Genomic DNA, 14058 nt, shown 5'->3' on the forward strand with positions numbered 1-14058 from the left:
ACTCGTCAAACTACGCCTATCGTCTGCAATGATCTTTCGTGTGAATCGATGAGGTGGCTGGCGGATGTTGTTGGTGGCGAACCGCTGCGGTCTTCTCTAACTCATTCCCCTTCTATTTTTATTTATTTTCATCATAATTATTACTTTATTAAGATGATCTTCTTTTTGTTCGTGTCTCTTGCTGGATTCTCCTCGATTTATGCTGATCGATGCGCCACCGTTCCTCCATCGTTATGGTGCAGCAGTAAAGAACTCGCCAAGGAATGTGGTTTCGCAAATCTTTGCAATCGGTGTGCTTTTTTTTTCGTTTTTTCACTTTTTTGTCTGTTTATTCTGTTTCTCTATTCCTATTATTTTCTATCTTCGGTTTGTTTATAGGATTTTTTGAGCTAATTTGGAATAACAATTAATTAATTAATTAAAAACAAACATAAAATAAATTAAATAATTAACAATCTTGGCTGTTGCTTTAAGTTGACTATCGATAAGTTGGAATAATTCTTCTAAACCCACAAAAAATCCGTTTTTTCTTACCTTCATTCCTACCACGAAAAAAAAAATCAGGGTATTTATTTTCGCGAAAAGAAGTCTTTACTTAGAATCTACACATGTCAGCAACCACAGCAATGGACAAAGAATAAAAATCAGGAGCTTATTTTTTCCAAGAGCCATGTACTGCATAAAAATTCTGTTCAACTTGCAAAAGACAGCTTTAAATGTAATTTTCTCTCACGCCTGTTTCATTGAAAGTCATAGTTGCCGCTTGTTTCGTTTATTTACAAAAATTCCGATGATTCTGGTGAAAAACTTGGTGAGCGTGTGGCATTTTTTTTTTGAACTTGTTCCTCTTGAAAAATATAATTAATTGGTGAAACCTCAACGTGGATCAATGAGGGAGCGAATTTTAAAAGAAAAGTTGAGCGTTGTAACTAAACCTCCACATCTTTGCTATAAATCGATAAAGGATAAAGTCGCTGAAGTACTAATCCACTTGGGATGCATCAACGCCAAATTTACTGGAATTCGTAGTCGTAGAGGTTTTAGGACGCGTCTCGGGGCTATACAATGACCTTCCTTTTCGCCAAGATTTTTTTTTACTAAAGCTGAAGATTATTTCTGCTTTCCTTTTAAATAACTTTTTTTAAAAACAAATTTCAATTTTTAAACAAGCAAATTTAAACAAAGTTTAAATAATTTCAATCGTATTGACGCTTATAGCGAGATTTAGCTACCATACGGCCACCTACAATCAACGCATCAACATCACTCTTCTCATCGAAGCTCTCTGCCCCGACTGTCAACGATTCATCGTCGAGGATCTGTATCCTAAAATCTACAAGAATTTCGCTGGTTTTGTCAACATTGAATTTATCCCATATGGGAATGCGAAAATTGTGGTAAACTGATTAGCGTTTATACTTCATGCATCACTTAAAAGAACTTTTTTCCAACATTTTTTTTTCCTATAGAACGGCTCAATCGAATGTCAACATGGGGCTGAAGAATGTTCCATTAATCGATTCGAATCGTGTGTGATCGACTCAGTGGGAACTCAAGAGCAATATGTGCCGTTGATCTACTGCCTAGAAAACAATTTGATGGTAAATATTTAATTTATACAATTTTAATTCGCTCGAATGCTTGAATTGCTATATTTTATTAACAAATACTTTTTGCTATTGAAAAAATTGCTGAATTGGTGTTCCCTGACGAGTAAAGGAGGATTCACCCTTCTACTCAAAGTTTTTTTTCCAAAATGATCACAGTTAAGGATTTTCTTGCAAGAAACACGGAAATATTCTGTTTGATAGTAAATATCGTAGGGAAATTGTGTCTGAATACGCAGTTAAATCTCTACGAGCAAATTTTCTAACTTGTAAATTTCTGGAAATTCTCTTAAAGGTGTTGACAACATCATTTGCAAATTTTTTTTGACATATGTGATTTTTTTACCTCAGTTGTTTTTTTTTATTTTATTTTCTGGAGGTAACGTGATGAGGGATGGTATTGTATCCCACAAATCATATTACTGATTTTAGTCAAAGGTTCCTTTCGACAAGGCATCCTCGAAATGTTTCCGAACTCTCTCTATTGGTGAGGATATCCAGAGAATGATCCAGTAGGTTGTTTCTTCTATTCTGATTAGAAGAAATTTTGTGACAAGTTGAAAAAAGTGCTGAAAAATACAAGTCGAATGCTTTCCCCTCAATCAAGAATTATGTAGCTGTTTTTTTTTTCATTGTTCATTGCAAACTTTTCCTAAAATTCGGTAAAAAAAACTGTGTTCGATCCAAGCTTTCTAAATTCTCTAACTTAGCACGTCTATTATGAAATAATATTAATATTATATTATATTAATTGATTAATCAATTATTATTGTATTAATTTACAATGATATTTATAATTTATAATTTATTATTTATAGATTCATGCCAGTATTTATTTATATTAATATTTTAATATTATGGTAATATGACTGTTGATAATGGTTTTCACCGCTTTCCTAGTTTTGAACCCCTACTTCGTTTAAATCATACTGCTTCAAAAATTCAGATCCTGCCTAGTTTCGCGACTTGGTGAACGACTTCAACAGAAGGCAGCTGAACGAACAGGTTGGTCTCCAGCTTTCTTCTCAATCTGTTTCTATTTCATTCATTTTTTAATCTGTTTCTGTACCAGATCAGCACAAAAAAATACAGTAGAAGTAGTAGAAATTTCAAGAAACACTCGTGAGGATGAAAACACACCCTTTTAAAAGCTATAAACTTTCAGCCATGTCCTTTTTTTTGAAAATTGGTACTGCATTTCTTGGATGGATGCGTGTTTTTCCTAGACTCACAGTCTTTTGCTGCAAAAACATTATTTTATAATACTGTAATTGTGGAGGTAATCCTGACTAAGTTTAATCTGTAAGGATTGGTAACGGAACTATATGTTAGTAACTCTGAAGCCTGATAGGCGCCACTGATGGCCTTGTCGACCCTGGTCCTGCCATGTTTGTAGAGTAGAGTTTATTTCCGTGCCCTACACAGTTGGGATTATAATTGACGTCTAACTATGGGCGCATTACTGTAAGATGAGATCGTCAGGGTTTCTAATTGCGGGTGGGTTACAGTCGGACGAGATCGTTAGAAGTTTTCTTCTGAGTGACTACCTAAAATCAGACCAAAATGTACCAGAAGAAGTTTGTTGTGGACCTCTGACAGACTCCACTGGTTAGGTCATACTCGTTGAATAAGATTTTGGATCTCACACCGTCCATGTTATAATCTATGTTTAAATACTTCTGGATTAATCGTTTAATTACGTCTGGCTGGGTGTCCGGAATTCACGTTGCGAAGGATCGCGTAAGACACCGTGAATTTATTGCAAAAAAAAAGTTCAGGAAACTAACTTTAATTTTAAGAAGCAAGAATAAAACTCTTCGTAATTCTTGCGCTGTCCGCATGAGTTACGTCTATTTTATGCTTCTGGGATCTATAATAGAAACAAGTAAAAAAATATACATTTTAATTTAGCAAACGTTTGGCCAGATAAGCACCGTCACGTCCCTTGGGTAGTTATCAACGGTATATCATTGGAAAGCGAGCAAATGATTATGGATCAGCTGCAATTCCTCATATGTGAATGGTAAGTAAGAAAAATAATTCTGAGTATTTCTGCGTCGTAAAGTTCTCGTTGATTCGTGTTTGTGATGTCTAAAAATTAAAATGTTTTTATATTTCTTATATTTAGGTACACCGGAGACAAGAAGATCCCATATTGCCAGTCGGAAGAGAAGAAAAAATACAAGAAATGGTCATTGAACATTTAGAATACCTCTAAATACTATATTGTCGGTTAAAATAAAATAAAATAAAATGAATTGCTTGATGATGGAAATAGTAGAACAGTAGGCTGGCGGATATTCAAAAAGCTACCGACAGGAAAGACTGTGGGAGGGGGATCTAGCTAAACCATAGTCCAAGCCTTTCTTTACCTTTACCCTCAAGCTTCACCCTCACAGTTATATGTTACTATTATATTATATTATAATTATTATATTACTTATTATATTATATTATATTATTATATTTATTATATTATTTATTATATTATTATATCAAAAAGTTATATTCATTCTCTAAATCTGGAGAAAAAATAAAATAGGACCAAAAAACCTTGGAATTGACAATAATTTCAAAAAAAAGCTGTTATAGCTGCTGAAAGAGTAGCACGCGACATATGTTAAAAAATTATTTTCTTTTTTTTTTATTGATTAGTGGCAGTGAAAAATGGCGCCTAATGTTCTGAAACACTTGTTTTCTGTACCATTTTTCACGGCGAAAGAATTTCTCCACCATTTTTTCTCGGAAAAGAAAGAAAATTACGTATCATGCGTATTCCTATGAATTCCTAGGAGAAGGAACCATCATGAAATTTTGCAATGTATTTCAGTCTCTACAGTAATTACTGTTTAAGCCAGTACTTTTGTTAATTCAGTCCAAGTACAGGTTTAATACAAATCTATTACGGTTTTTTTTTCTTCAAATAGCCCTGCAATTCGATTATATGGTGATCTTCGATCAATTGAAGATGAAAAAAACACATATCGCAACTAGTAATTAAAAAATTTTAAAGTAAAGTTTTAAAAAGTTTTTAATTAGTTTTTTAGTTGTTTTTGATGTACGTACAAATGCACACTTGATTTGATAGCAGCTCGGGTTTTGCTGACCTTTTTGTAATCAAAATCGATGAGAAATAGTGTAGAGAACGTGCCCTCTTCGGATGAGTTTTATCGATTTCTCCTGGAAGTAGATTTCTTTCAAGTTTGCGCTTTTGATTTGAGCGCAATCAGATCATATCCTTGCAAACTAGAGGCTTTAATTGAGTTGAGAGTGACAAAATTTTTTGTGGAGACGTTTACGAACTCTATCATCCATTTAACTAACATAGGTCTACAAAAATACGTAATTTTGTAGAGTAAAAACTACGGAGAAAAAAAACTTGTTGCTTTTTTACAGAATTTAATTTTGAATTTGAGTAGCAGTATTTTTCTCCTCCCTATAATCTTTTCTATTCTATTTTTCGTTGATTATAATATATCCAAAAATTTAAATCTAGAATGTCAGACATATAACCCCTTCTGAAATGCAATGCAATAACATTTTATGTACATGGCTGGTAGTGCAGAATTCAGAAATTCAAAAATTCCGAATTCAAAAATTCAAAAAATTCAGAATTCAAAAAAAAAGAGAACAGAAAAAGGAAGAGTCCAGAATTCTTCGTTGTCATTTCTCTGAAAGCTAAAAAGATAGTATTTCATCCAGATTTACAGGTTTTCGTATTTATTTAACATTTTTACATCTACTTTTTTTCGTGAAAAATTAATTTTTCGAACTGACCATGCATTCGTCGCATGTGTGCGTGTTCATTTGAATGGATAATTTCGATTAAATTTAAAAAAAAAAGTTGAGAAATACTTATTATACATCGGGCGTAAAGTTTTCAGTTGTGAACGAAAATTTCTACAAAAAAAAAACTGTACGCACGATTTGTACAAAACAACTAAAAATCATTAATGATGTGATACGTGCTACGGTCAGGATGATTCCGGGAACTATATCCTTTAAACTTTCTTGTGTCTCTCACTTCTCCACTGTTAATTAAGATATCCGTTGGGTCTTTTTTCTGTCCTTACCTAGCTTTCCATCCATCCAGAAACGGTTAGTTCAAAATGAACGGTTTTGCTTTTGTCGGTGAAACGAATGAATAGTTCGAGATTTTTTCTCCGCTCCATTTTTCGGTTTTGTTTAAACGTTGATACACTTTTTTTCTCAATTGAAAAACTTAAAAAGATGAGAGGTTTATGAAAAAGTTTTCCCTTAAGAAATGTAAAGTCTCTTTTCGTCGCTGAATCACATAAAACAATGCACTTCTGCAGAAAATCAGTCATAGATGGTCTCCGGCAAACCATTGATAATTTTTCATTCTTTGGTGGTGCAGCTCCCCACTAATTCTCTTATCACCTAAGAGATCGAAAATTCTAGTAAGAAAGAAAAAAATGTTCTCTCTTTCTCGCTCTCTCCAAAATAACTACAAAATCTGAATAATTACTAGTTTATTTCAATTTATATCATATTATTTAATGAGTAACTGTATTTATTAGTGAGTTTTTTGAGATAGATTTTATAAGGATAGCTGATTTTTTTGCATTAATTTTTGAAGAGACTTCCTTCACAAAATTTCACCAAGACAAATTAGAAAGCATTAAATAGGGGTTCTAATGAAAGGATGGTGGATCCGAACAGAATACATCGAGAAAGAAAAAGATTCTGGATTTATCCACGCTCACAGAAGAGAAGAAAGGAAAATGAAATCTACCGATAAAGACCCGCGAAGAAACAAAAAATGGAACAGGGAATCGACGAGGCGCAGTGGATTTCGGCCTCCATCATCGAATGGTTGGTCAAACGGGCACCACTCAAAGGGGTGGATCTGATTTTCACATATGCCTGGGATTTTCCGAGCGATTTTTCATCCAATTCCAGAAATCCAAGCGTCAGTTCTTTAAATGTTTCCATGAAACTGCTCTCGTGACTTCCTCAATGTATGTACATCGTGAACAGTGCAATAGTTCTCGGATCTTGATTACTGATCGTTCTCGGATCTTGATTACTGATCGTTCTCGGATCTTGATTACTGATCGTTCTCGGATCTTGATCCATGAATCAGTCACAATAATTGTAGAACTTTTTTCTCGAGTAATTTAACTTGAATTGAACTCAAAAAGTAAAAATGCATGTAATTTTTAGATTGACTTTAAAAAATAAACGGGACTGAACGAAATGGGAAATCAGTAGAAAATAACGAGGTGTTCTCGTGTAAACAACCAGAAAAGGCGGTAAATCCTGTAAAAAAATTCACAGTGGAGTATTGGGATGCGAGAATGCAAGTAATTATCGATGGAAGAAATTGGGAACACTTATTTTGAACGATTTTCAGCTGATGCAACGCTTTTAGTGGAAATTAGAAATGGCTGTCAGGCCGAGTTTCGATCCATTTCCTCAGCGCCGGAATCGATCACACCTTCTCCGCGAGTGCCTTGATCTGAAGAAAAGTCAATAAGCGTCCATTCACTTACCTCCACAACCAAAATCCCAAGGAACCTTCTATCCCTTTGGAGTAGTTAATTCTTATAATTTTGTTTAGTTTTAATATTTCTTTTTTTAAATGTTATTATTCATTAATATTATTATTCTTTATTTTTTAATACCATTTTTAGTATTTCTTTCTATTTTAATCTTAAAACAAGAACTTAATAAACAAGAACAACAACAAACAAGAAGCTGATTGAACTGATTTAATTGTATTACTAACAAAGGTGTTTAGAAACACGGAAGAAGGCAAAGTCTAGGAACAAAAAAGTCATAATAATAATAAATTAAATAAATTAATCATAACGATAATAAATTAAATAAATTGTGTATAAGAATTACTGGATTCATTCTTCTTAAATCTTTCTTTCTTTCTTTTCTTTCTTCCTACTTACTCAATCAATCCATCTGTCTATCTGTCTACCTCTCTGTGACCTTCTAATCGAAGATGGAATTGTTGATTGTCCACCACAATCTACCTCTACGCGATTCTATCCTTAATTTTTGATTTTGAATTTTTTTCTTGATTTTGAATTCACTCCCAGTACTCGGCCGAGTAACTTCAGAGTTCGATTGAACCTCATCAGTTAACGATGAAAGCATCGTTGTCGTAATGTTAAGAAAGCAAAACAAACTAAATCTGATTTTAAGTCTCGTATTTTTTTGTCAGAAAAAAGTACTGTATTTTTTTCTGCTGTGATTCGCTAAGAATTGGCTGCTGAGTACATATATGAATTGAATAAAAATGAACGAGACCGTTATGAAAGTGAGAGGAAAAAGTGAAATATTATTGAAATAATTCAACGAATAAAAGATTCCAAGCTGAAGAAGCGATGAATTCCACTGGATGAATTTGAAAAAAAAAGAGAAGAAGATAATATTTGATTTCTATAAAGAACTCAGTTTCTCAGAACAGTCCGATTTCCTATTTTCTCTTTAGAATTTGTGTTCGGTTACACAATTTTTGTCATATTTTTATCACATCGCACTTTTGATTCCGTTTCCTGATAAATTTACACGACCCTTATCAATACGGGAAGAAAAAATAAAGAAATTTCGATCATTCGATTCTGAGATAAGTACGTTTCTCTTCTATTACTGATGCATTGCTGGGTTCTAGAATTTTGTAGAATCTAATACGGTGATCAATAATTTATGGAGTTAATGATCTGAATCCTTTATACAAATTTAAAAAAAAAAAATTTTTTTTAAAAAAAAAAAAAAAAGTTTGTTGTGTTAAAAAACTCTCTTTTCCTCCTCTCCCCCCCCCCCCCCCTTTTCTTCTCTTTTTTTTTAAATAAAAAAATAAAACCCCCCTAAAAAAAAACTTTTTTTAGTTAAACCCCGGGGGGGAAAAAAAAAAAAAAAAAAAAATTTTTTCCCCCAGACAAGTCTGGTACCAATTTATCGACCCCGGAGGGATGAAGGGCTTGGTGAGCACAAGGACGGATTCAAACCCTCGACCCTGTGGCTACAACGGACCTCTAACCGACACCCTCCCCTTTCGGTCAAAATACATGCGATAAAATTTGGAAAACCGTTAAATGATGCTGTATGCGATCCGAGGAAGAATGAGGGTCTCCGATCGATTAGAACTATGAGGTTGTGCCTCATACAAAAAGATTCTGTTGGAAGGTTTTTAGGGGAATGCGATAAAGAGGCTTAGAGAAGGAATCAATCGATGAACACAATTATTTTATACTGGTGTGAAAATCATAGTTCTAATCGATTCTTTTGATTAATTGTCAGCATTTTTGAACAAAGAGAAGATCCACAGAACAAAATCAGTGCCAAAACCCAAATTTTCACACATTACAGGAACATCCCCACTGTACACTGCAATCCTTGATCTTTTCGTACTTTCAGGCTTTCGTTCATGGGGAAAAGCGCCAAAAACGTTGTTAGAAATGTAAATTTTGTCAGAAGATAAGAGTTCACTCCAGAAATCCTGTACAGATCACTACTTATAAATGCCTGAGAGTAAAAAGTTCTATAAAGCTTGCGAATGAGACAGTCAGCGTTGAAATGATGGTCTTGAACTGATCTTGTGGTGTAGTTAGAAACCAGAAGAGTTTAATAAGAACCAGAAGACTTTAATAAGACAGTTAGAAACCTACAGTATTACGGTAGCAATGAAAAGCTCTTGTGACTCTCCCTCTCTCTTCCTCCGTCTCTCGCTGTCTCTGCCTCTGTCTCTCCCTCTGTTTCTTTCTGTCTTTCTTCCTCTCTCTCTCCATCCCTGAACTCTTGTGTAGCTACGGTATTTTCCGTGCAGCGTAATCTATGAGAATAACACCGTGAAAACCCCATTTTTGATAATTTTTTTTTTGAAATTTTGATAGTTTCTCTCGGTTCCTCTGGGATTACGGGCTGATCCAGGAAGTAAGAGTACAGGACTAGCAGTCGTATCTGATCGTCGTCGCATCGTTGCTGTCATTCATCCCATACTCGCTGTTTGATGGCTCTAACTCTTCGACCCACCTGGATTTGGAAGAAATTTCCGATCGGATTTTCTTGCTAGTAACAGTCCATCTGGACAGGGGAATGGATTTCGATATAATAATAATAATAATAATAATAATAATAATAATAATAATAATAATAATAATAATAATAATAATAATAATAATAATAATAATAATAATAATAATAATAATAATAATAATAATAATAATAATAATAATAATAATAATAATAATAATAATAATAATAATAATAATAATAATAATAATAATAATAATAATAATAATAATAATAATAATAATAATAATAATAATAATAATAATAATAATAATAATAATAATAATAATAATAATAATAATAATAATAATAATAATAATAATAATAATAATAATAATAATAATAATAATAATAATAATAATAATAATAATAATAATAATAATAATAATAATAATAATAATAATAATAATAATAATAATAATAATAATAATAATAATAATAATAATAATAATAATACTTAATTTAATAATAATAATAATAATAATAATAATAATAATAATAATAATAATAATAATAGTAATAATAATAATAATAATAATAATAATAATAATAATAATAATAAATGAGCTTTGATCTGAAGAAAAAAAAACATTCGCTAAGTTTCTTTTCGTTAAATCTTTAAAACTACAAATAGTTAAAATCGTTAAAATATATCGTTAAAATATCGGCATATCGTTAAATTTGAATGCACTATCCATCATCTACTCGAAATTCCTAATGTTTTCTCATTTCAATATTTTTTGTCGGAGGAATGTTATTTTTTTACCCTTTTATTTTTATTTTTTTACCGTTCTAAATTAAAAAGCAAATCAAAGCCATCGATATTGCATATATCAAAGCGATAGTTCCAAGTTATGGGACTGCAACTTCTCTTGCAATAAATTTTTTAAATATGAGCTAGAAAACCAGAAAAATACCAGCCGAAAAATTCCAGTTAACAATCTCATGTTTCTCTTAAGAGAAAAAAAAACTAGGAAAAGTTCCCCTAAAAATTTCTACGTTCGATCGTCGACTGTTTTCGTTAGAAAAGAGAGAAATCCTGAAACACATACCTCAGGGAAACCATCATAGATACTGGGGAACTTCGCAGCGATACCAGATGTGTGCTCGGCTAAGCACAAGTCAGCGTATGTCACCGAATCACCAACGAGGTAACCTGTAAAATAAAACTTGTTAAGAAAAAGAAATAGAAAAATTTAGAAAAAAAAACTTGACAGACTGCTTATATTACCAAGCGAACATGATGATACTATATATTCTGTAAATTTCATTAATTTCAATTGTTAATTTCATTATAAGATATTTTTTAACCAAAATCTTACCAGATTTGCTCTTCTCAAGGAATTTTTTCATGAAACCGAAGAATTTCTCACGAGCTGGAAGGAGCAGTTCCTTGAAAAGCTTCTCCTACAAATATTATGGAGAACTTGATAAACTTCTTGTGTTTAAATATGTAGGGAACTTTTCATTAGGAGGTGGTATCCGAGAAAAAAAAACACAAAAACAAGTAAGTAGACACAGGGTATACGCACTAGTAGTCGCAATAGGCCGCTTACAAAAACATTTTAGCTTTTCCTCCTCCTTACCGGATCTCCCTGATCGACTCCTGCAACGACCCTGAGGTATGGACGGATCTCATTGATGTAGTCCTTGTATTGGTCAGCAACCGAGTCGACTAAGGCTTCTTCGAAAGGAGTTTTTCCGGCAAAACCTTAAAGAACCCTTTTAAGCGACAGTTTCTTGCAAAAATCCGCCTCCTAAAGAGGTACCGAATTTTCTGGAAAGGTAACGAGCGATAGCGAATGATTGCGCTAGTTGTTTACCATCCTCTTCCAACACTGGTATTTGACCAAATGGCATTTCTGGAAAAGGAACTTTTAGGGTTTTTTTCTAAATTAAAATAAAAGCAAAATAAGTAAAGTAGAGGAAAAAAAATTGAAAAATGGATAGTTGGATGAACCTAATAAAGTATAAAAAAGTCAAAAACAAATAAAACAATATAAAAACAAACAAAGTATGTAAATAAAAACAATTAGTGAAAATATGAGTCCAAATCCTAACTTACTATTTATGATACTAAGAATTACTTAAGATTTACTCTGATATTAAGGTAAAATAGGGGTTTTTTTTAATTAAGGTAAAAATAAAAAAATGCTAACCATCCTTGTGTTTGGGCCATTCCTGAAAGGTGTAACGAACATCTTCATATTTTTGACCAGCAAGGGCGAAAATCTGGAAAAGCACCAACGGTTGCAGGGATAATGACTAACTATGGGAAGCGTATGGGACTCACCTGGCGAATAGGTTCAGCAAGTCCACGGCCTGCGAAGTAGGTGAGCTTGTAATGGACCATCCGGAAACTTATTATATTTTTCTGTGGGCTTTATCTCAATAAGATAAGTAAAGAAAAGAGCAGTAATCAAAAATAAAGAGGAACATTATGAAAATGAGGGAAAATGCAGAGTATTGAGACAATGTAGTGAGGAATAAAGGTTGAAAAGCGATGAAAACATTTCATCAACTCTCTCGTTTTTGTTTTTTTTTTCAGTTTTTTTTGTTTTAATGTTTTTCCAAACTTTAAAGTTGAACCTTCCTTCAGTGAACAAGGTAATTAATAGCTTCTGTCACGAAACTTGCACTTTTCGTGGCTACTTTTTTTCTGGATTCGTTTGCTGACGAGAATTTTAATGCAAAGCGTTTTATTATTAAAGGAGAAGAAATGGAGGAACATTTCACAGGTAAAAGTAATTGATTTTGGTATAAACGCAACAGAATGTTGGAATTTTTAGGATTTTGCAAAAATTTTCGATTGAATTGAATCACTCTTTCCGAGAATAGCAAACACAGCTTTTATTCTCAGTCATTTTCGCAAAAAAAGTATGAATATATATTCATAAAATACAAATAATAAATTAATAATTATAAAAAGATTAAAAAATCAAAATAATATTAATATAATTAATAAATGGTAAAAACAGTAATAGTTAATAAATATAAATATATAATATAAAATAGCTTCTATTGGGTCGGTTTTGGCGAACGAAGAATGGAAGAACAATTTGAGAATTAGTAGAATTGTTAACACAAGAAACTATCGTTAATTTAAAAAAAAATTGAGTTAATAGAGTTAAATTAAAAATTAGAACTAAAAGAGAAATTTTATCGAACAAAAAAGTTGTGTTCAACGAGTAAATGCTACTGTTTTCCGCAGCAATTTGTGCTTTTACGAAAAATTAATTTTAAATTTTTGAAAAATTCTTATACGCCTATGGAAACAGTGGAGAATTATGCAAGAGCATAGATGAACAATGAAGGAATGATGAGAGACATTCGTTCGATTTAAAATGTGCAGAGTGAATTTTTATGGGTTTCTTTTTAAAAATAGAAAAAACACTTTAATTGATGGTCTATACGGTGATAGATAGGACGATAGCGCTTAAAGCGACGAGTCATGCAACAATGAAGCGGATGTTTTTATATCTCAGGGTGGAAAATTCTTTTCTTTGCACTATTTGTCATCATTTTTGGACACGGAGAAGATCCATAGTTCAAAACCAGCAACAAACCAGTCGAGTTTTTTCATACATCAACGACAATTCTCATTATCGCTTCTAGAACCTTCCTCCAAAATACGATTTCAGTTTTAAAATGGATGGCAAAAAATTTTTTGGTGAATAGGCACATCCACATTTTTGATCGATAGAATTCAAAGGATTCAAAAATTAAAATAAATAAAAATTATAAATAAATAGAAAAGGGAAATAATAGAAATAGGGAAAAATACTAATACGAACTCAATGATGTGTACAGTTACCCGTACCCGTGTTTGCTATATTTATAGGGATCCGCTCCGGCTTCCTGGTTTTGTTCTGCTTAAAAGACTCGGATTTTTTTAAAGGAGTTTTTAGTTCTCCCTCTTTTTACTCTATTTTTACCTTTACTTTTATTCTTTCTTCTTTCATCTACTAAATTGGTATTTTAGTACCAGAATTCTAGCGAGGGATATTTGAAGAAAATCTCGGGAATGTCCATAAGCTACGAGCTCGTGGTGGTTCTGTATAAAAAATCCAAAACAAAATATCCAGTTCAAAAATATTTGAAAATTTGGAAGCACAAGAAGACAAACAGAAAGAGATGGCTCAGAAAAATGCAAGCAGCATCTCTCAACCACTAGGTCAACGTTAAAAGTGTTGCATTCATTCGCTGCATTTTTTTTTGTTGAAAAAAACGCATTCCTGGAAGAAAACGATGTTGTGCTCTCTTGGATTTTGCAAATTTTTTTTTTGCAATGCACTTGTCAAGATTTCAGACTTTTTTTCGATCTTATAGTTTCCAGCGATAAGAATCCTTCGTGAGAATCAGAAACCTTTCAGAAAATTTTTGAATTTTTCTAGAAATTTAA

General features: G+C 32.4%; 2 protein-coding genes across 3 annotated transcripts; one reads left to right on the forward strand and one right to left on the reverse strand.

The window, feature by feature from the left end:
• Window positions 1-153: 153 nt before the first annotated feature.
• On the forward strand, window positions 154-3814 carry RB195_020782 (uncharacterized protein; the record flags this gene model as incomplete). The annotated part of the gene is made up of 7 exons (XM_064189243.1): window positions 154-290; window positions 1229-1397; window positions 1470-1601; window positions 2040-2119; window positions 2554-2612; window positions 3519-3630; window positions 3736-3814. The coding sequence occupies 7 exons, from the start codon at window positions 154-156 to the stop codon at window positions 3812-3814; spliced, it is 768 nt and encodes a 255-aa protein (XP_064045124.1).
• Window positions 3815-7021: 3207 nt separating this feature from the next.
• On the reverse strand, window positions 7022-12009 carry RB195_020783 (uncharacterized protein; the record flags this gene model as incomplete). 2 transcript variants are annotated; one of them, XM_064189245.1, is made up of 8 exons in its annotated part: window positions 7022-7089; window positions 9618-10112; window positions 10720-10812; window positions 10979-11063; window positions 11243-11367; window positions 11426-11518; window positions 11816-11888; window positions 11950-12009. In XM_064189245.1, the coding sequence occupies 8 exons, from the start codon at window positions 12007-12009 to the stop codon at window positions 7022-7024; spliced, it is 1092 nt and encodes a 363-aa protein (XP_064045125.1). The 2 variants fall into 2 exon arrangements, with proteins under 2 accessions (XP_064045125.1, XP_064045126.1); XM_064189244.1 differs by lacking the exon at window positions 9618-10112 and having other exon boundaries at window positions 7063-7089; window positions 10709-10812.
• Window positions 12010-14058: the final 2049 nt, after the last annotated feature.

The sequence above is a fragment of the Necator americanus genome, chromosome II, assembly GCF_031761385.1.
Source record: "Necator americanus strain Aroian chromosome II, whole genome shotgun sequence".
NCBI lineage: Eukaryota > Metazoa > Nematoda > Chromadorea > Rhabditida > Ancylostomatidae > Necator > Necator americanus.